This window comes from Etheostoma spectabile, chromosome 14, assembly GCF_008692095.1.
Source record: "Etheostoma spectabile isolate EspeVRDwgs_2016 chromosome 14, UIUC_Espe_1.0, whole genome shotgun sequence".
NCBI classification, from domain to species: domain Eukaryota; kingdom Metazoa; phylum Chordata; class Actinopteri; order Perciformes; family Percidae; genus Etheostoma; species Etheostoma spectabile.
Genome location: NC_045746.1, coordinates 4,690,373 through 4,713,805, shown reverse-complemented (window position 1 = coordinate 4,713,805; position 23,433 = coordinate 4,690,373). Strand labels below are relative to the sequence as shown.

The 23,433-nt window shown below is 39.7% G+C and overlaps 1 protein-coding gene across 12 annotated transcripts in view; it reads right to left on the bottom strand.

Annotated features, from left to right (window-relative positions):
- Positions 1-23,433, bottom strand: part of ppp1r9a (protein phosphatase 1, regulatory subunit 9A) — a 48,995-nt gene that overhangs the window by 2,003 nt on the left and 23,559 nt on the right. For 4 of the 12 annotated variants that reach the window (XM_032535756.1, XM_032535757.1, XM_032535755.1 and 1 more), the window contains exons 4-20: positions 22,334-22,454; positions 18,789-18,893; positions 15,272-15,407; positions 11,530-11,682; positions 9,861-9,914; positions 9,001-9,230; positions 7,193-7,289; positions 6,662-6,797; positions 5,229-5,314; positions 4,289-4,436; positions 4,103-4,172; positions 3,546-3,603; positions 3,363-3,407; positions 1,897-2,016; positions 1,551-1,574; positions 1,059-1,235; positions 1-727 (exon numbers count right to left, since the gene is read on the bottom strand). The exon at positions 1-727 is cut by the window's left edge and continues 2,003 nt beyond it. In XM_032535756.1, the coding sequence (XP_032391647.1) occupies positions 575-727; positions 1,059-1,235; positions 1,551-1,574; positions 1,897-2,016; positions 3,363-3,407; positions 3,546-3,603; positions 4,103-4,172; positions 4,289-4,436; positions 5,229-5,314; positions 6,662-6,797; positions 7,193-7,289; positions 9,001-9,230; positions 9,861-9,914; positions 11,530-11,682; positions 15,272-15,407; positions 18,789-18,893; positions 22,334-22,454 (1,913 nt within the window). In that variant the 3' untranslated portion in view covers positions 1-574. The remainder of the gene's footprint in view (positions 728-1,058; positions 1,236-1,550; positions 1,575-1,896; positions 2,017-3,362; positions 3,408-3,545; positions 3,604-4,102; positions 4,173-4,288; positions 4,437-5,228; positions 5,315-6,661; positions 6,798-7,192; positions 7,290-9,000; positions 9,231-9,860; positions 9,915-11,529; positions 11,683-15,271; positions 15,408-18,788; positions 18,894-22,333; positions 22,455-23,433) is intronic. The other 8 variants (XM_032535760.1, XM_032535767.1, XM_032535761.1 and 5 more) reach the window with 8 other exon arrangements.

Sequence of the window (23,433 nt, the reverse complement as noted above, 5' to 3'; positions counted from 1 at the left end):
CATGTATGTGCTTTGTCAAAGCAATAGAGTGATTTCACTGATCTATGCAACTGAACAGGATATACATAAGTCTATCAAAATGGCACATCAGACATATTTGTATCTGTATTCATCACTGCACATGTTCGTGGTCTTTATGTCTACGAGTGATGGCTAATGCAGACGGCTCTGAAGATGATATAGGATGAGATGACATTTTCACACTGGATATGAATAAATAAACTTAATTTACAGCAATAAACAGCAAAAATAAATAGAACTGAGTAAATTCTTAAATCTTAAAAGAAAGGATGGGTGTAAAATAACAAAAATGAACGGGGCAGGATCCAATTATCCAGCTGCTCATTTTGGTTTCATTTTCTTGGTGAAAAAGTCACTTGACAATCTCTGACAGTTGGGTGTGTAGCTCCACCACTAAGAACTAATTGAACTACTGAGCAGGTGTCCTTCAGGGTTCATTTCTGGGGCCTGCTGACGTTCTGTTCCACAAGTTGCTACTTGGTGTGGTGCTACAGTAACGTGAGAGGTGATTTAACAATTTAATTCACTCTGCATTGCTTTCTTTGCACGCATCTTACTGCTGCTGCTCTAACTCTCTCTTCTGTAGCTTCTCGCGCTGTTTTTCCACTTTCTCTTGATTTCTCTTGGCCTTCTCCATCAGAACTTTAAGGTCTTTGATCTTTTTCTTGATCAGGGCACGGTCCTGGGAAGAAGTAACTCCGAGGGCCTGGAACAAATAAACGTGCATAAGCATCTTTTTTTCTTCCTATATACTGTATACATATGCCAATTTTTAAAATAAACACATAACATTAACAAACATTTTTTAAAGGATCCGTTACATTTTTGTTTTTTTACATTTTAAAGTTGATATGTGCACTTGTAAGTGCAAAGGAAAAACTATGAAATGGCAGCAATGTTTCTAAATCCCCTCCAAAAATATGTTTGGCATTGCTATACTGCAATTTGTTGTTCTCGTTGACATGTATACTGTCATATATGGGTTCTAATATATATGTACGTGAGCACAATATATGTATGAACAACTTTTAACTTACCTTGAGCTCAGAACTCTCCAGCTGTAGCAGCTGCTCTCCATCTATGTTTTTGGCAGTGAATTCTGGGATGTGGTGTTCTAAGTTGAGGCCCATGAGCCAGCGGGCCACTTGCTGGGAGGTCCACTCTGTGATGCTGCGGTTCTGCCACTGATACTGCTTCTGTCCCTCGTCTAGGATCTGAACAGGGAGAGAGACGGACAGGGACAGAGAGAAAGATGCGGATAAGATGCCAAACTTTCCAACTTTAACATACAATATTTAACCATGTGCCAACAGTGTATTTTTTACAGAATGCTGAATAATAATGTTTAATAAACGCTTAATGAGTTCAAAAGAAATCAACGAGCCATTCAAGGCAACTATATTCTGTAGCGACACATATTACTATGTGGTGAAATCATTCTTCAGCATTAAGGATGTGTGGGAATGAAACACAGACAAATGGGTTTTACTCAACAGACACAAAAACATGCATGCAAACACTAGTCTCACCTCGTCATCTATCATATCCAGACTCTGGCAGCATTAAAAAAAAAAACAGAAGATGACTGAGTTGTTAACAGGGGAAAAAAACAATATGGCTTATGCTACAGTAGCCTAGACCAGCATTTGTATCCAATGAGCCTGAACTGGTGCCTACATTTTTACAAATTTGGGATTTGTTAGTTCTTGTTATGGATGAGAACTGACAAGTTATTCTCATATCTTATATGTTATATTGCATTATGCATTATCAAATGGTTATTACTTTAATCATTTTGATAATGCATTTCATCACCCTGCCCAACTTCCATTATACAATTAAAGTATTAAAAGTACGTGTATACTGTATGGGTACCTCATCTGAGGAGAGCACCAGTTTGTGTGAGCGCCCCGACATCTTGGCTTCGCTCATCAGGCCGCTGATCTCCACTGAGCTGCTGCTGCTGGTGCTCAGATCATCGTTCAGAGTGGGTCCCTAAGAAATCAACAACACACTTAAAAGTCTGGTAGTGAGAGCCAATTGGCTCTGAAGCTGAATTTAGTTGATTAGATGGAGTGCTTCACTATTTCTATTTCTATGAACCAAGAGACTGGACAAGGAGTGAATGAATTTAGGGGAATGAAGACTTTTCCTCTAAGCATGTATCAGATTGATTTACATCCTTCTTCCAAATATTTGACAGTCAATAACAAGTACATTAGACTTATAAATTTAAGCAAGACATCAGAGCTGTGCACATCCCTCATTTTTAAGATGGTTCATTATAGCACAAACTGTAAATGTATTTAGTGGTTAGAAATGATTTACATTACTGGATGCTGTCCAATTTAAAAAACACTCTCTCTCTGTCCTTGTGAACATTTGTATTTAGATCCAAGATCTGTGCTCAAGCATACCGAGACAAGCTGCTAAGAAATACGGACGATCAGGAGGAGAAAAACTAATATTAATAAAGAGAGTAATTTAATTTTTTTTTTTTTTTTCCAACAGAGCAACTTAACACATCTCCATCTCCTCCTGGAATATACAGTATTTGCATTGGTCCCTATTGAGTGTCAAAGAGAAAGTGTAACATTACATTTATATTGGATTTTTAGAGTGTATAGCTTCGTCTTGCATGTAACTATATACTGTAGGTTGAAAGAGTTCTTCGAATTTCATTACTGTCTGAGGTAAAAGCGTAACTAATCTCACAGGTTCAGCCTTTGAGCTCTCTGGGCTGAATCCTTGCTTAAACCGCCACATAACTCTAAATACGGATACATTCTGAATTGACTGATCTTCTGATGTGCACTTGTCTCGAGCTGAGAGCATGTCCTTGGAGAGAGAGAAAAGGACTGGATTTGTTCAGGATAAAAAAAAAATCTCCTTTTTAATCCTATAGTAAGCACATCCGATATTACACAGGATTAGTAACAGTTTTCATGCAAGTTCCTACACTGCAAAAAATGCCCATTTCATAAACTGTAATTTTTTCTGTATGACATTTAACTGATTAAAGATGCATTATGAAACAAACTGATATGCACGGGTAACACTTTTTTCCCCACAAAATTAGAATTTAATAGAGAAAAACAGATTATACGATTGTTAAAATGGACATTTATTACAGCGTTGTTGAAGACAGAGTTAAGATTATAAAAGATATTTAGGAATATAAAGGAATACTTACTGATTGTCTTTCCATTACTAATGCAATTACGCATTGTCAAGTACTAATTCCCTTAATTTCTAAACCACGTTTACCTCTTAAAGTACCAACTCATTACCATTTCAGTGGATTAAGGTATGATTTAACAAAACACAAAAGAATACAATACCAAGTAATACGAATAGGAGAAGAAGTGGGGCCATGTAAAGGAGGTCTGTTCAACAGAAATAACATAACACGTGTAATTGTATAACAGTATGTAGGTATACGTATATGGCCTTGGTAAAAAGCCTGCTCTAACTGGACCAGTGACTGCAAAGTGAACCATTATTTGCCCATGACAACAACAAACCTCATGTACCTTGGCCTTGAGTTTCTCTGGACTGTCCTCTGCTGATAGCCCTGTGGAGCTGATGGAAAGATATGGAGAGATAAAAGGAGGGAGGGGGAAAGGAAATAGAAGTCAGTGGTGACAATAACCGTATCACACCTTCATAAACAGTTTCTGGACCTGGACTCATTTAGAAGAGAATCAACTAAAAACATCCAGATGTTCTGCTGGACAGACAGATTCAGGTTGCAACAGAATTACAGAGAATATGTTCTGCTTTTATTTGTCTAACTATGGTCTTACAATAAACAGAACTACTAGTATGTATAAATTTAATTTCTAAATGTATGTCCTTCGTCTAGTTTGATTTCCTCATCCCTGGTACCATTCTGACCGTAGAAGTCCTTTAAAATAATTGATCACATTTCAAATCCTAATATTCTTTTACAACGAATATTTAGAGAAAACATTCACTTCGGCTTCCAAATGACAAATTCTGACAGCTTTGTCTTTTACATACATTAGTTTGTCTGTGTATTCAAAACAAAAACATGGCATTCCACTATTTGTTATACTACCCAGGATATGGAGCTTGTCTGTGTTCTTCCACACAGTGAGAGAGGCTTGGCATCGCAGGAGACTGTGAACCTGTGACCACAAACACCCCACACTGAGATTACTCCATCTAGTTACGGATGTATTGGTGAGAATTTGATCCTTCATACTTCATTATGGAATGTAGTGAAGGGAGGGGGAGCACTAACCCGCGGTGGACGGCCGGTGCAGTTTTCGTCTGGGAGAGCTTTCTGTGCTGCCAGGGGCCCTGAGGACTGCAGCTTCTCCATCACAAGAGGCCACACTGCGATTCGAACCGGATCGACTGTGGGCTGGACTGCCTTGCCACTCTGAGACCTGAAGACAGACGTAAAGAGAGAAATAAAGATGAAGCAAAAAGAAGACGGTAGAAGAAGAAGAAGAGGTAGAGTGAAGGGGAAAATGTATGAGAGGGAGTGAGATGAGGCCAGAAGATGAGAGAGGAAGTGCGGCGAGAACAAATTGCAAAGGAAAGAAATTCAATGAAAATTTGAAAGAGAGGAAAGCAAAGGCTCAGAAGAAAAGGATGAATAAATTGCAATCAGAGGAAAAGGGATCTGAACAGCCAATGCTGCAGACTAATCTGAAAGAAGTCACTTGAAATACTTTCACCATATCTAATTCTTCTTCCCCTGGAAGCCTGACACTGCCTGGCTTCTGTGTCATTCTGATCCAGTTCTCGAAGTTGCTCATCCAATCTGAACTCATTCCTGCTCTAGCTGAGTTAAGTGACAGCATTAGCCAGAAGAGTGCATTTCATCCAGAAAAACACTGTGGCTGTTATTATCACACTGGGAGAGACAATACTTTGTGACAGCGCCACAGACTCAATTAGTGCCGGAAAGCAACACGTAGTAATTAATCCATTAAAGGAATAAAGCGGAATAAACAGGGGTTAAAGACACACAAAGAGGCTGATAAACACACACACACACACACACACACGCATGCATGCATGCACAAACACACACACACACACACTTAACACCATGTGGTGAAATTAAATAATATTAAATGTAACACATCTAAAGAGAATTATGTGTTAAAAAATAACATCTGGTTGATATTTCAACAGATGTTGTGTGCAGGTGTGTGTGTTTTAATACAAACCTCTCCCTCGGTGGTGCTGATGCTGTCTCGAGTGACTCCTCTGTGGCTCTTTTTGCTGGGTGAATGGGGAAAGTCCTCCCTCAGTTCTACACACACACACGCGCACGCACGCGCACGCACACACACACACACACACACACGAGAGAGTAAAAACAACTGTGATTTAGCTTGACAAGGTAAAAAGTATATTCTCTATAATCCATCAAGATCCATTTATTCGTAATTTGTCCATTAATTAATTATGTGCATATTTTCTTTTGTTTCAGTCTTTTTAGGAAGCACTTCATTTGCACTGACCCCAATGCTGACACCACCATTAAGTAAGTCTATTAAAAAAACATCCAAACAGTTAAAGACTCAAGTCTTCCCCCAAAAGTAACACCATTAATTAGGCAGGCAATTGGTACTTTTCTGCTCATTCCCTGAGTGCACACGGAGACGCTGTCAGATGGGCAAAAATACTGAATCCATCTAAATTTTAAAATGGTAATATTCACAAATTCTGTGTCTTCTCCTCCTACATGCTCTCTCTCTCTCATGTCTATCCTTTTTCAGCCGACTGCTGAATTCCCCCTTTTTGATATTGCATAATGGACTGTATCACTCAGATCAGTGCAGATCCAATCACTCTGCTATCCCATGTGCACTGTACAGTATCAGATAAGGGACTTGTGTGTTCACACTTTGTTTTTTGACAGATGCAACCACTGAAATAAAGCCTGGACCTTAAAAAGACTTGAGGAGAACAAAACCAGACAGATGTGCTCAAAAGGGATTACGAGTTTGTTTTTGTTTGCAGAGGTCCAAAGTGAATCCAGAGTCGGAGGGGAAAGTGTGTGTGAAGGTCAAGGCGGCAGGGGAGAGGAGGATGTGTGTCTAAAAAATACAGACCCCACTCTGTGTGCATTTGCATTTTGAGTGTTTTAACCACAAGAGAGCTCAAAGTTTTCAACGTCCTTCACAGGGCAAGAGGAGTCGATAAACTGCAGGGGCTAAACATGCTGAAGACCACTTTGTTGAGTTGCATCATGGGTCAAAGAAAATCTAGGTACAGTGCTTAAACAAGTTTATTTAAGACCATGTATCATACATAAATATGAAGAGATGCGGTTGTTTATGTTATTTCAGCGGTCACTGCATTCATTAAATGAATAGTTTGACATTTTGGGGAAAACGCTTCTTTGCTTTCTTGCTGGGAGTTCCTCGGGGAGCAGGGGGAAACAGCTAGCCTCATATTTTAGAAAGAAATACACCTACCAACACCTCTAAAGCTCAATAATGAACATGTTTCATGGATCTAATGACAGACATGAGATTGGTATTGATCTTCTCACCTATTTCTCAGCAAGAAAGTAAATATTTTCCAACGTGTAGAAAGTTTCCTTTAAAATCAATATCATAATAATGATCCTGGCAGTCCCCTAAAAACACACCTCTGGCTTGTGCTGCAGCCCTTTTGGGGCTATACTGCTGAGCGCTGAGCCTCTCAGCACTGTTGCTGTTGTTGTTGTTGACCTGGATGCCATTCTGCTTCATCAGCTGCATTAGCTCAGACTCTAACGTGGCAATCTGTAGAGGGAGAGGAACTATTTAACATTAATCAGCCGAGGGCATTTACCTGTCAAAACAGCTGTTTAGCCTTGTAGAGAGAAAAGCAGTGGTGCTGTTACTGATCTTTTTGATCCCGCTGATTACTGGATTTGGATTAAATTCCTCTTACACATTTACAGCCTATATTCACTTGAATTACTGCTTTAATACATGTAATGTACAAAATCAAACAAGCACAGAGAAGAACTGTAGTGGTCATGAGCTTTATTTTCACTTCAGGGATTTCTGGGTTGTTTGGAGGCCAATGTGCAGAATTCTTCAGACACGGATGGAACAACATTAACACAGAGTGGCATACAGTGAATCACAGTTGTGATATATAGACAGAATAGACTTAAAATGAACTAGATTACCCGGACTTGCAGTCCCTGGATCTCAGCCAGGTGAGCTTTCTCAGCCTCCTCCAGCCGCCTCCTCTCTGCATCCTCCTTCTGGATAAACTCCACCTCTCTGGAGACAAAAGGGAGGGGGGAACATAATGTGGTGAGTAGGTGTGGGCTAACACAGGAAAACAAGATACATTTAAGTGTGTTTCTCCATGTGTGACAGTGCCTGCCTCTTGCTCAGCTGTGGCAATAAGGGAGCCGAGGCGGTTTTAAGATGTCAGTGTGACTTCACTCTGACCCTGCTGCTCATGGTGAACACACACACAAACACATATCTACAGCTAAAAAACAACACATACATTTCCATTTTTAACAATAATATATTCTGCTGTTTGCTCCTTCCTACTTTGCCTTTGGTCTGTAAGCTCCCCATCTCTTCTCTGCAGCTCAGTCCTCTGCTACAGATCAGCATTGAGTGCTTGTTTCATGAGTTAGCTTCCACTTGGCCTGCAGGGCCAGAGCCAATTAGAGTAAGTCAGACTAGAGCTGAGCAGGAGACGGTGTGATGGGACTGACCAAAGAGATCAACGCACTGAAAAGCAAAAGAGCTGCCCTGCATGAGAATGGAGACTTGGCTCTTACTGTTGAAATGAGATAAGACTTTGGCTATAAAAAGAGGCGCTCTGCCTCATGGAGGGAAGATCAGTAGATTTTCTCTTTTCTGTCCATTGAAGCATGAGAAGCATATAAAAGGAATAATGAAGAAAGTCATCTTTAAATTTTAAAAACGTTTAATGGCAGGATTGATGCAATGACATAATTTAAGGAATGGTTCAAGTGAAGAAGTTAGCAAGTCATGGGAGCAAGTAAATGAGAATTGGTTCTCAAACAGTTTACCTGGATAAATAAAGGTTAAATAAATAAATAAAATGGAGACAGAGTTGGTTAAATATAAGAAGTGAGTAGCATTACATTATGAGAACTAAAGCAACAGAAAGGTCTGGTCTGAACTGGAACGCTCAGAACAAAAAAGAAAGAAGCATCAATGGTGAGTTCAGGGCAAGTTGCCTTGGATCAAAATCTAAACAGGTTAAAAGATGAGATCTAGGAGGCCAACTTAGAAATGAGATGAACAAACTATCTGCTGCTGAAGACCTTAAGATGTGATTGGAAAAGGCTTGTGGACCTTGAGTTAAGAAGCTTTAGTCCTGCAGTGAATTGAGACCCTCTGGAAATCAATAATACATTTCACCAACCTTTTCTTTAGATTAAAGGCATTTATAGGATCTGAAATTGTTTGATTTTGCCCACACAGAAATACATGCTGCTCACCAAACACACAAATCTGAGGCAGTTACACTGACACCATCAGAATAATCTGAAATATGCTACAATTACATACTAATTCTTCACATAGTGGCTTCATATTGCCAAATGGTTGTTAGTAGATCCTAATGAACTTTACTGATTCTAGGTTGCCATTGTTTCAGCCAGTTGTGTTCAATGTAAGGTCTGGAGACTTTCTGTAGTCCTTCTCCCAACAAAATCAATTTCAGATATAAATTACCTCAATTAGAGAATGCAGAATCAGTTATAGTAATTTTGGGTTGTAATCCAATCTCCATTGTTCTCTTATATGCAAAGCACTATAGATACTATGGATACATACGTTTTCAAACTGAAAACAAGCATCTTAATTGAGGTCCAATTGTGGTTAAGCCCCTCATCTAACTGGGATTTCTTAACAGAAAAAAATGTAAATTTCTTGCTACAATGTTCCTCCCTCATTCTTCAATCCCAGAATAGTATGACCAGTTTAACCCAGGTTCACTCACTTCTGCTGGAAGTCTTTGATGAGTTTCTTGGCTTTGTTGTACTTCTTCTCTAGAGCTTGGTACTGTGCCTGCGCCTCCTTCAGGTGTTCGTTGACCGTGTGGCAGAGGGTTTGTGCTTCGATCCAGTAGCTCTCCAGCTTCAACATCCTCTCCTTGTTCTCCTCGATGCTGGCCTTCAGCTGGCTCTTCTCCTTTTCCCAGCGCTGCTTTTCCCTCTCCACTGACGCCAACTGGAAAGGGACAAAACCAACCCCAGCAACAACATCAGGACTTTATCGGAGAGCAAAGTTTGTGTTCTGAGCTTACATTTTTTACCATTTTATACATTTTTTTCCTTCAAACCAGAGCATTGTAGTCGTTTTTTTGGTATTTTTTAAGAGTAGTTGTTGTTTTTAGTGCCTGCAACTACATGAAAACATGCGAGAAACAAAACCAGATTTTCAAAACTGCGAATGACATTTCACAAAGCTGGTCAAAGATAAATGCTTCACAAAGAGTCTTTTAGAGCAAAGGATGTATTAAGAGCACAAATTAAATAAGTTTATTTTTCGTAAAAGTGGATCTATCCTTACTCCTACAAAAAGCTTTTTAAGCACCAATTCTGAGAAATCTTTGCCAGAGCATATCAATTATACACTTCAGATATGTATATAGGTAAACATACACACGCATGCACACACACAAAGCTTTTGCTCTCACCTTCTTACTTTCCTACTATCCCTTTCTCGGCTTTCCCTTTGAACTCCGACAAACTCCTGTCATTTGCACCCACATCCAAACAACCAAATTTTCTGCATTTTCTGACCAGTTGTCCCAAAGGTCTAAAAGTTCTTTAACTGCACACAGTTTTAATCTCTTACCTTGTTTTTGAGCTTCTGAATCTCGGCCTCAGTCACTGTGTGTTTGATCTGGAGCTGTTGGGAGCAGAGGGGGAGAAAAGAGAAGATAGGAGAGAAAAGAGAGGGCGGTCACATCAAATGCATGGCTGCCACTGCGCAGGCTCTCTCTGCTGTCGATACAGTGTGACGGACAGAGGCAGCCGACCCTGTCCTCCTGACAGCATCCCAGCTCCAGTACCGACACACACTCTCAGAGGAGGGCAAGAGATGGACAGACAGACAGACAGACGGATGGATGGATGGAACTATTCTAGATGCATTGGCATCATTTCAAACACATTTCCCCAAGCCCAGCAGGGCATATTTGGGTTTAGCTTATCTCCAAATCCTGATTAGAATATAGGATCTGTGAGTTTGAACAATATTTGGCCATGGTGCAGGCTTTTTTTTGGGGTGCGGCAGGTTACAGGAATTAAGCAATAACTCATGGAAATGCTTCAAAATGTTAATTTCAAAATTGTTCAAATGCTTGGAAAATCTATGCACAACATAAATACCATACTAAATTCAGTGCAGGTCACGATGCTGATTATGTTAACACAACATGTTACTTTTCTTTTACAGCTGCTGATGATTTGACCAAGTTTTGTGGAGCATTCATTAACATGTTATATTGTGAAGTGGGTGGGTTCTTGTGTCCTCCTGAGGTAAGCAAACTCAGACTGGGGTAAAGAAAGCCTTAAGTGGTGCGTGTGTAAATTCCACATCTGTGTTGACTGAGGCTTCAACTTACTCTTGGCTCCAAAACATACAGTAGTTCAACACATTATCAAAAAGTGAATGGACTTGAACAGCAGCCTAGTAGGGAATACTTTGTTAAAACAGGACATTGACATGATAAAAAGGTTTAAGAACAATTTCTTGTACAAGAGCATTTTTACTTTGCATTATAGTTTAGCTTGATATCCCCTGCGGTGCTTACAGTGCAGCTGAAGCCATTTGTTAAATGTGTCATACAGCTATTGTGGCAGTCTACAGAAAGGCCCAAGTGTTATGGTGCCAAAAACAGCGCTGGAGTGTTCGATCAATATTCGCAGCTTCTCAGCAGCATATAGAGCAGAAATGAGTTACCAGCCAGTGAATTTATTTACCATTTTATCGCTGCAGTTTTTTAGGTGAGATCATGGAAAGCGATGGGAGCAAAAGTTCAACAAAGTGGGTTTCTATTTTCAAAGCCTGGTTGTATGAAGAGTTGGCAAAATCAAGATACAAAATCGATTAAAATAAAGGTTTAAAGTGTTAAAGCTCTTTCTCTTCGTCTGTAGGTTTTAACCAAACATGGGTAATTAGAGACGTAATGAGCATTTGTCTTATATCGCTTTTGTATTCAAGCCTCTAATCATCTAGATTAGGAATTAGGGAGAGTAAGCGGATCTCAGAGCTTGACAATAGAATATGAAACCACTCTGCCAAGTATAGCAGGGGTGCTAGAACCCATTGTGTTGTTTTATTGAAATACCTTTTTCTGTTGCTAAGTTATTCTAGTGGGTGTGTGGGATTTATGCTTTTTACTGTAATATGTCTTCAAAGCACTGACAGAGAAATATGTGGCGGGCTCCCATCAGATCTATTCATATTGGCAATTCAAAAGGAGGGATTTAACTATAGATTAAAAAGGATCTAGGTCTACCTCTCTGAACTTCTGGTAGAGTTTAGTGGCGTCTAACTCCGAGGGAGACAAAATGTCCTCTGACTCTGGCAAGTCAAACACCTCGATGCTCTTGTCCTCGCCTGCCACCGTTGTCCCTGCCTCCTCGTCATCTGTGGCGTACTCTCCTGTCTGCTGTAAGGGAAAAACATGTCATGCAGTTCACTTTTTTGCAAATGCCCTTCATACAAACAGCAAAATGTACAGAGTGATCTAATTCTCTAATTTACTTTAATCCACGAAACGGTTTTGTATAATGCAGCAGACCGAATTTTTATTTCCTCCCCATAGTTAAAAGAGTTATAAAAAAGTTTTTTTTTAAGATTGTGAGACACATATCTCTGGGATTCTGTGTAATAATTAAACTGTACATAAAAGGTACAAACTGGGTCTTTTAGTGCAATAGCACATACGGAGCCATCAAGTGCATATAGGACCCATTTTTCAAGATTCATGTTCTATAACTAATCAGCTAAAAAACATTAAAAAGTTAACCAACTCACAAAGTTAGCTCATGTTTATTTAATTACCAACCAGCTAGCTAGCTAGCTAGAGCTGATAAAATCTGCATGCACCAGCTGAAACTATCCATTTTTCTCTTGCAATGTTTTTTTCACTTTCTATTTTGCATAAGTAATGATATTTTAATGATACCAGTTATATAAGAATGAGGTAGTTGCCAAAACTTTGTCGAAAAAATAAATCGGTTTGACAGGCTGGTCGTTTCCATAAAAATAAGCCAAGACATAAGTTGTACTGGCCAAATTTCAACGTCACTTTTTATTATCTTTAAATATTAGTCCCCATGTCCGATCATGTGTAAGGAGGAGGTTACTGGTCAAAACGAGTAAGGTTTGGGTCTGTGATTGTGTCTCTAATGGAGCCAGACAATTCTAGATGTCAGCAATCTAAGAACATCTCTGACTAGTAAAAGTCATTTAACATTTTGTGGATGGACATTAATGTAGGTCATTGTGCTGCATGTATATTTTTGGCCAATGACCAACAGAGCCTGATATTCCCACTGGAGCTATTATGTGAAAACATCTCTGTCTCCCTCTTACAGTAACATCACACAATAATTCTATCCTATCTAACATACTCTCTTCCTATCAATCAGTTAAGTTGATTGTTTTGCATGTATACATTTTATCATCTAAATGTAAATATGCATCTCACTACTGCATATTCCCACATTGCATTGGGATTCTTTCTGTCTCTTCTTTGGTCTACTCTGAAAGCTCTTTCCATTGGCGCGCGCGCACACACACACACACACACACACACACACACACACACACACACACACACACACACACACACACACACACACACACACACACACACACACACACACACACACAATCTTGGCCTATATCTTCCCATCATCTTGCTCTTCCCTCCATCTATCTCCCACCCAGATAGCAGATCTCAGGCCTTGTTTTTTGTATGTATGACCATCAGAGTTACCATTTTCATCCTACATTAAGGTCCCATTCATTGAAGAATCAGGAAAGGAAGGGGCAATTTAAGGAGAAATCTTGCTGTTGTTTAGAGGGTGCTCAGCATGTGATGATCTGCACTATGAATGTATAAAATGAGTATGATGTATGATGCAAAATATTCAAATTGTCTGCATTCACCACACACAAAATACCACCACGCCCTGATCATATACCACCCTCATATATTATCTTGCTTTTTGTTTGTTTAACTGGTGGAACTTACAAAATTTGATTACTTAAAGTTGTTTAATATTTTTTGTACTTTTAAATTTAAGTCAATAAACTAAAAAACTATGTTGCAGCATTCACATCATATGGGGGTTGCCATGAACTCAATTTGTCATGACAGCTCTAATATATATGACTTGATGCTAAACAATAAGAAGCAATAAGAACCAGAATAAGCACATGAAATGAATGCCTTACATCAGCCAAAATCTGTTGTTCAAAATATTAAAACCTAGATTGTATGGCTGTAGCGCTAAAATATCAATTCACTTTATTTTTACCCTCACACCACCAACTCTGCAAACATGCAATTGTCCTGAGAAATAGGAATCTATTCCATCTATTCCACATGTGTGGTCACATGTCTCCATGTTGGTGCTGACATGAGAGAATAGATCTGTCAGCACAGTGATGCAAATCAGCCACTTATGTTCATTCTTGATTGATGTATACATTTTTGTTGACTTAAGTGGAACAAAGTGCCTTTTATTCTGTATCTTTACATTTGTTTCTACATAATTCGTATTAAAAACAAATGATTAGTTTAACGATTATTTTTATACTATTTCTTTTAATTCAATGTTTATAAAATATCATAAAACACAGAAATATGGCGACCACAATTAAACAGAGCTCAAGATGATGTATTTAAAATTAATGTTTTGACCAAATAGCATTTCAACTGCAATTCTTTTAATTTACAATCATATAAAAAAGTGGAAATGGAAATTGTCAGACTTATATTGAACCATGTGTGTGTGCATCTCCATGCTTTTCCCATGTGTGTGTTCACATTTAACTGCTGACAGATGGCTATGCATGTGTGTTAGATTACATTTCAAACCCACATGTGGACTGACATGAATGTGTGATGAGTGTCTATAGCTAACTGAAGGAGCATTTCTTCTACTTGGGACAGGAGCCCCAGCACCACTAAAGAGCTGTCTGTCAGATAATCCCAGGCAGCAATGAGGAAATAATTTTTATACAAACAACATAACAATTTTAATACAATTACCATTCTTATGGTGATGTGTCTTTCCGGGGATTTGTGCCACAGGGTGTTTGTTCAAATAAAAAATAAAAACTTTATTTTGATTTTCATTTTATATCCTACCTAAAATTACGACAGGACAAACACACGACAGGCTGAGGGAGGTGTTATTGTGTGTTCAAATCAGACTTTGCAAAGCAGTGAGGTCTTTGCTAATGGCTGAATTCTCAACTCTCTATAAGAGCTTTAATAGGAGTTGACAGTGTTACGTGTGTATGGGGCTGTGATTACGGGAGCGTAATCAAGGAGTGGCAAGGAGTTTCTTATGCATGATTCCACCAGGAAATTAAATACTTAAAACACTGATGGAAATCACTGAGTGAGTGTGTCTGCATGTAAATCTACGCATGAGTGCAGCTGTTCCTGTGTGTGTTAGTGAGGGCACACTATGCATTGATTTATGTTACACATGTGTATTTATAAAGTGTGAGTGTTGCAGGGCCATGAGCTCAGTGAACATGCTGTTTATAAGCAGCAGCAGAGAGGGAAATGCTGAGTGATGCTTTCCAAGACTGAATCTCACATGGTATCCTCTTTGGGGTGTGTGTGTGTGTGTGTGTGTGTGTGTGTGAGTGAGATAAAGTGTGTTTTGCGTGCCAGCATCAAAGCCCACTGTCAGTCAGCTTTATTGAGTTAATAAGCAAAAATTTCCAGTAAACTGTCAAAACAAAAGAGTTGATCTATATTAAGTGACAATCAGAAGCTTCAAATTTCCAATGAAGTGTCATGTATAAGAAGTGTGTGTACCGGATGAACTTGATAAAAAAATCGGATGAAATATGTAGATAACATGAGCTTAATCAGTATACGAGATACTGTTTATTTTATTAAGTGTGTTTATATATGTATTATAAGTGTATATATGTAAGTATGCACAATCCTTTATTGCACCCCCAAGACACCCTGTACAGTGGCCATGGTTGTGTGCAGTCATTACCTCGTCATCATCAGCATCATATTGGGCGTACTGCTGCTCCAGCAGCTCTCTCTGTCTCCTCTCTTGCTCCAGGGTCTGCTGGATGAGCGTGGCCACCTCACTCTGATGGCCCGGACGTTCACGGCCAATAACGAACCTGCAACAACACGCAGGCAAGCACGGTTACTGCATAGACAGTCCTGGCAACACATACACAGGGTCAACAAGCGTGTGATTACGTAACAGTTACTGTACATCTGCTGACGTATCAGGGCAGGGCTAGGAGACGGGACACATATACAGTAATATGAGAAGACAGTCAGCTCAGCAAGGCAGCCTGTTATTAGCCTGGCAAAGAACTGAATGAAGAAAGCCACAGGCTGTGCCTCCAAGCTACTGACTAACTACTGCAGTTACACAAGGGACCAACCAACAATGCATTTCACATGTGTGTGTGAAGGGCATGTTCCTACCTACTGTACATGTACAAGGAAGTGTGTTGGATTGAAAGAGGGAGACACACAGAAAGAGAGAGAGAGAGAAAGAGAGAAAGAAATATATATATATATATATATATATATATATATATATATATATATAGAGAGAGAGAGAGAGAGAGAGAGAGAGAGAGAGAGAGAGAGAGAGAGAGAGAGAGAGAGAGAGGGTCTAATCAAGTGAATTCAGTTCCTGAGAGCTCTTTCATATATTTCTAAAGGCGATGTAGAAAAGGCCTTACGCTCCAGCAGAGAGGCATATTTGATCTATGTGTGAAGAAACAACTGAAGGGCAGGACAGAGATAGATCATTTTATTTAAAGGAAAAGAGACAGGGCCCTGGCCAAGCTAAGTACTGTACTGGAACACGCCTTTGGACAGCAGGGAGGTCTGAGGAGCAGCTGACCTGAAAACAGCATTTCTCCTCACGCATGGGGAGGCTGTCTTGGTTCCTCCTTGCCTCCCACTGTTCAGGGCCTGCCACACACAGCGCTGCTTACATTCAACTACAGAAACCTTCACTACTGATCTTGTTTACTCCAATTAATACAGGCATGGCTCTTGTTAAACATATAGTATGGAGCAGGAACTAGAAGGGGCATGAATCAACCATAGTGGGGACATGTAGAGAATTCCTCTTTTTGTTAAACTTTTTTTTCTGTAGATTGGTAACATTTGGTGCATCATGACTTTTGAATATGGGGTTCTTTTTTTCATTTTTTTGACGAATCCCATTAAAAGAAAGGAAGCCTTGTGTCAATATTTCCTGACTTACCTGTCTGTGGTTAGATCTATTAAATTAAATTGGCAAAAAAAGGGAAGCAAATATATTTTTTGGATTGTTTTAAAAGACAAAACAGTTGAAGAAAGAGCTGGCCACTGTAGTTTTAAGTAAATGAAACACAAAGAAAAGTAAGTAGCGCATTTGCTGGGGACTATTTTTGGCTCTGTACTAATGTGGTGCGCTAGTGAGTATTTAATAATAATAATTATAATAATAATAATTATGTATACTTTATTAGTCCGGCAAGGGGAAATTACAATTTACACTGGATTTACAGGAGTAGGATGCTTCATTTGGATGACTCTAAATAAACTACACCATCATAATAAAGGACCATGTCACCCAGTGCAACAGTATGGCTCCTTTATGCGTTTTAATAGTTTTTGTACAACCACTGAAATATCAGGCACAAAGAAACAAGCTATATTAGGTTTTGGCAAATTCTTAGTTCTTAATTGTCGGTTTTGGACATTTAATAGGGTAATGTCATAGGTTCATGGGGGGGGGGGGGGGGGGGGGGGGGGGGGGACTAATGACTAAAACCTGTAGGATATGCTGCGAGAAGTCAGGGTTAAATATAGCTACGGTACAATGGCAAATCTAGGACGGTTGGCCATAAAACCACTGGTTATCAGAGAAAGAGAAGGATTTACCAAGGAGGAGGAGGAGGAGGAGGAGGAAGAGGATGAGGAGGAGGAGGAAGAGGAGGAGTGAGACTTGATGGAGGAAGACAGAAATAGTGAGAGCAGAGAGGGAGAGAAGCGTAAAAATAGGTCTGTTGATTCCATGAGAAATAGCAGTGAATGTAATTATCATTTAGATTTGCTATAAATTTGTCACATTGGTGTATTTCCTATATTGTATGAGTAATTCAGTGTAATTCTAGATCGTTAATAGGTAGATTAGACTATAAAGCTTTCTGCACTGCTCATTTCAATCCATACTTGCTAGATAGATGGACAGGTGATAGATGGATCCTTTTCAAGGCTGCCTTACCTATATTGCCACATCCTGGTATGTGGAAAAACCCCACTGTCAATATTAGTTCAGCAAACATCATCTGTTCTGATACTGTCGGACATGTCTTTGCTCAGACACAAGCTCTACTCTCTGTGTACTGTACTCTCCTCACACCCATCTATCCACAACTCCCAGAGTGAAAATTGTGGACAGAATGGTCGAAAACCCCACTGAAGCTTTTGGATTATATACCAGCAATGTAATGGCTGTCTTGCCGTGTGGAGTGTGTAAATGGATGGATGGTTCAATTAATTCAAAGAAAGTCAGAGAGGAGGACAGGAGATACTCACTATCAGATGATCGGGATGAAATAGAAATAGAAAAGATAATAAAAAAACATCTGAAAGGAAAAAACAAAGACAAGTGCAAGAACCAACTGACAGTGAAGGATGGCAGTCTAACAACATTGCCAAGGACAGCGCTGGCTTTCCACATTACAGCCTTTCAGCCGTGTGTGTGTGTGTGTGTGTGTGTGTGTGTGTGTGTGTGTGTATGTGTGTGTGTGTGTGTGTGTGTATGCGCCCCACTGCTCTAAGCAATCCCCTGCCAAAAACTGCTTGACTGTTAAACATATCAGACTTTTGTCACATATTGTGTTCCCACATCTTCAAGAATCTCAGATATGGTAATGGCGTTAAGGGGCCTGCCAAACAGAATCTCACTGAGCATGGCTGCTTAAGCAGCTGTTTTGCAACTTTTGCACCATGACAGCAGGACGAGCAACACTTACAATTGCAACAACCAGTGGTAATAAAAACTGAAGACTGTAGCTCACTGATCATTGCTTGAATTTAAAGGAGGCTTTAGTTTGTAAGTAATTATGTCTGATACTGTACGATGGTATGTCTGGTTCTTGGGGCTGATAGCTGCTTGACACACTTCTATAATCTTAGGGTAATCCAAAGATCCTCATCAGCGGGTGAAAACATACAAATCTTATGTGTGAATGCTATAAAAAAATAAAAGATTTAATCAAGCAGTGGATCTTAACATCTTATTTTATATTTAAGCTTTGACCGATGCTGGAGTACCATAATTGAACTTCCAATGTAATTGACCTTGATTCATTTCTTGAATGAAAATTCACTCTTGTAACAGTCATGGAGTCACTGGCATCAATCTGTACTGTGTCTATAAAGTCCATATTCAAATTATCTCAACTAAGTTGCAAAGTTGTTTTTGTACTAAAATAGTATAAAGAGAGTATAAGATTACATGTGGGACTAATGATTTATTGTACCTGACCACTCCTGATGTGTTCCTGAGGACGGTGGCAGCGAAGCTCTGGGTGACGCCCACCAGGCTGGTCCCATCCACCTCCACGATCTGGTCATTCACCTTGATCCTGAGAGACACACACACACACACACACACACACACACACACACACACACACACACACACACACACACACACACACACACACACACACACACACACACACACACACACACACACACACACACACACACACACACACACACAGTGTGTTCAACATTTTCTGCAACCATCCTTTGTGTTTGATTTACTGGTGATTCCAGTGTGACAGTTTGTGTTCACGATCTGTGTGTACATGTGAGCTAAAAGCCCATACACAATGTCCCCTGTCTCAAAAAACACATGACTTATGGAGCAACAGTACTACATGATACTATATGCATATTCACTTTTTTTTTTAGATTACAACAGTGCCAAAGTTTATTACGGTCACAAATTTCCACTATGATAGCTTGACAGAAACAGAAGAGATGTGGCTCAAAACAAACTGGGAGGACTACCGAGGACATGGAGGCCAGCTAGACTTGAGCCCAGAGCCACAACACAGCCGGAACTTCTGCTCTGCACACTATGAGAAGTCAACATAGCTCTTGATCTGAAATAAAACTCCAGATGATACACTACTCATGACAGAGGAATAGAGAGAAAAAATCACTTAGAAGAGACGTCCTTGCTAAACATTCAAATAAATCCACTTGGAAATCGGCATAAAAACCTTTGAGTTTTGAATAATGCTCTTATTATTAGTTAAAAAAAACAGCATATTGTTCCAATACTTCACTGCTTGCAAGCACCACATATACATATATCACTTTCTTCTACAACAAACCACTCTGGTCTTCACTGTAGAGGTCCTGTTTTTATTTGATCCAAGTAATAACAACATGCAAATATGTAGGATTTCTACCAATCCAAGTCCAATCATACCCACACAACATCATTGGAGACTGGAGAGTGATGACGCTCAAGATAATTGAGAGGATAATGAGTTTTTTTCAGTTCTACAGAGATCACTAAGCGTGCAGCATTACGGCTTCCATTTATCCTGAGCCAGACAAACAAATTCAGCCTCACGCACAATTTTTAACAATATGAAATACATTTGCATGATGTTAGAACAAATATAGGACCCAATTAAAAAAATTAAATTAAAAAAATAATTCAAAGTGATTTAAAATAACACTTCCGCAAACTTCAGGGACTCACAATAGAGATATCCTTTCTTTAGTCCCTAGAACAGATGGAGCTCCCAACTCAACATCGTTTCCTTCCGTTGCAAACCTCTGCAAATTACAAGTTAATATCTGAGCAAATTTCTAAATCAAGCAATGTCCTCTGATGGCTGCATTAACACTTGCAGTAACCAGTGTCCTTTCAGCTCCTTGTTTCAGTCTGTCCGAACATACAGCGGCTGCAGAGCAGGATTTTCTATAGCCCAACACTGACACCCAGCACATCAACCAGAGCTGCCACATAGATTTGTAGAGACACATTAGGCCTGATAGGTAGACAGAGAGCGATTGTCTGCCAGTTAGCAGCTCAGACTCTTTTTTTGTCCTGCACGGCATCTAACAACTCAATTTGGCTTCAAGTAGCCAAGACTGGTCGACATATATCTGCTGAGCATTGGCAGCAGGGGAAAAAACTAAAACAGAATGACAACAAAGGAAGATTCATACCAATAAAGCAAAACTCATGCACACCATCATCTCATAACCCCCATCTCACCACAGTACAGGCAGTGGGCCACAGCCAAGCCCATCTATCTGTCTGCCTGTGAGTGTGTGCATCAGACCATTAAGTCTGACCCAGGGTGGGAGAGCCCTATAGCTGGAAAGGGTAATGAGAGAAGGAAATGACATTCTGACTAGTGTGCGTGTGAGGCAGATAGCACTTAGAGGGCAAATTAATGTGCAAGTTATCCAGTATGGATTGCTAATATCTCAAGTCTTCAGTTTATTTCTCTCCTGGTCTGTTATATAATGTTTCAATACTGCATTAAACTGACCTACACTATCAAAACATTTTTTTCCTCCTCTCTCTCCTGCTCTGTTAGTGGAAAGGTCAGCAGCAAACAAGTTCAAGGTTGAAACTGGCTGAATTGTAAATGGATTGTTTTTACAGTTAGTCTAAATAATGAACATCACTGGGAGCAACACTGGGACACCAACACTGCTGTCCACATCAGAAGGATTGTACACAGTAAAATATGATCCAAAGTAGTTCACACACTTTGGAAAGTGGTTCATTATGTATTGACTAGTACACTAGTTGTTTTTTTAATGAACTTGCAGGATCACCGAGCGAGTGGGTTAAAGAACACTAATATGTACTTACTGTACGCAAGAGTCCAACTGTATAAATGTCCAATCCAAATATCTAACAATTGTCCAAGTTTATGTATTTACTCTTTATTTAACATACATCTTCTATTTAAGTCGATTTTTGCATGATTGAATAGAACACAGTATACTGTAGATCCAAACAGTAAATGTGTGGAGAGCTGTATTGCATCGTCTTAGCCACACGGCAAGCAGGATGGCCCTAAATTAATGTCATTGCGCAAAGTTTCCCGGTAGTCTGGACCAAAGGAGTGGACAACCGACCAACAATGCCATCCCAATCACTAGCGTGGCTTAAAATGTGAGCAAGCATAGTTTCTCTAGAATGTATTTGGTAATCTATTAGAATTGTTAACAAAACAGCAAATACATGGGATAGATTGTGGAGAACTAAGAACAGTAAAACTTAGTTCACTTGAGAAGAAAAAGAGAAAAGATCTACAAGCTCAGAACTTAATTAAACCTGAACCTTACTGCTCTCATACCTACACAGTACGGAGTGAAAGTGCTTTTTGGTCTTTACATCATTTTATGAGGAACCTAAACCACACAGGCACACTAATAGGTAAAAGCTGACAGGTTAGAGGCAGAAAACCACAGCTTGCCTGCTGGAAAGCTGTCATCTCCTCCTGTACAGCCAGTTTACTCTGCACTGTTCACGGTTTTTAATGCACAAATACAAGCAAGTTTCTCCCTCGCAACAACACGCACACACACACTTATCATCTAGTGACAGAATATGAAAGCCGACACAAAACAAAAACACGAAAAAAAGAAACATAATACACTTTAATGCAACGTTGATGTCACACAATATACAAACAGTATACACACATCTAAATATAATATATCCAATCCTGTATTAGACTTCATGTCCCAAGCACCTCTACCAGTGGATCTAATCCGAACCCCTGTTGCTAAATCTGACAGGGACAGAGTGTGACTGTGTGTGTGTGTGTGTGTGTGTGTATGTGCGTGCATGACTAAGTAAAGGTGGGGGGATGTAAAACGCAAACAAAAGAGTTGATTAATTGCTGTGTAATTTTGTACAACAAGTACGTCACACACGCTGAGCTTTCATGCGCTCTAATCTGCTTTACTCTGTCTCCAGACTCACTTATAACTCAGGAATATGTGTGATGTCCAATGAAAAAACAAATCTCACCTGGTGTCCCTCTCAGCAGCTCCGCCCTCGATAACGGTCTTGACAAAGATGCCCAGTTTCTCCAGGCCTGCATCAGCCCCGACACCCATCCCGATGATACTGATGCCCAGGCCGTCATCATCTGGAAACACACACACACACACACACACACACACACACACACACACACACACACACACACACACACACACACACACACAGAGTTAAAGTGTGAATGTGTGTGATGGGTTTTGGACCTCCATTTTCTAACTTTCCAATGAGCTTGGATCAAACCCAAAATGGCTCCTAGGAAACTGATGTCAGGTGGACTGAGGGATACATGCAAACAACGGATGGATAAATACACACCAAAAAAGAACAGTTGATTTATTAATGGAGAAGAGGAGAAGACATTTACTATAGACAGAGTGGCCTTCAGATGATTAGGAATCGTGCTGGATAGGAAATTCCCTTCCAGCGTAGCATTCGTCAGTCTCGATCCTGCATTAATTATTCACGAGTTGTTAGGGTTAAGTAACTGTGAGTGGATGGTGAAATCCTATGATGTAAAGTCATTCTATTTCAGGTTCTTGGCAATATTGGATTTCAACACAGGAAAACCTCAACAGCTCCTGCTGGGGAATTAGGACAAACTGTGCACTACAACATCTTTTATTGCGATCAAAGGAGATTTGTAGTGAACTTCTGCATTTAAACAGGATGCTGAAAAGCAGTAAATACGTTTTTTAAAGGGTTTTGAAAATAAGACATCTTATCGTTAAAGTGTCTTTATTATGAAAAAAATCACTTTTTCTGGGATTTGGGGTGTTATTTTGTGTCTCTGGTGCTTCCACACGCATACAAACTTGAAAAAAACAATCTATGCGGTTTTGATCGAGATACTGGTTTCTGAATGTCCTCTGCCTTCAGTCTACGGGTGAGCTGTTCAAATTCTGCACGGCTTTCTACGTCACCAGCCAAGATGAGGTGGGTAACATTAGCGCATGCTAGTTTGTTCTCAATGGCTAAACAGTGCTACAACACATACTAGTTCACCATACTCTACAAAAGAACTACTTACATGTCCCTGTGCTGCAGGTATTCCACAAGTGGCCCTCATT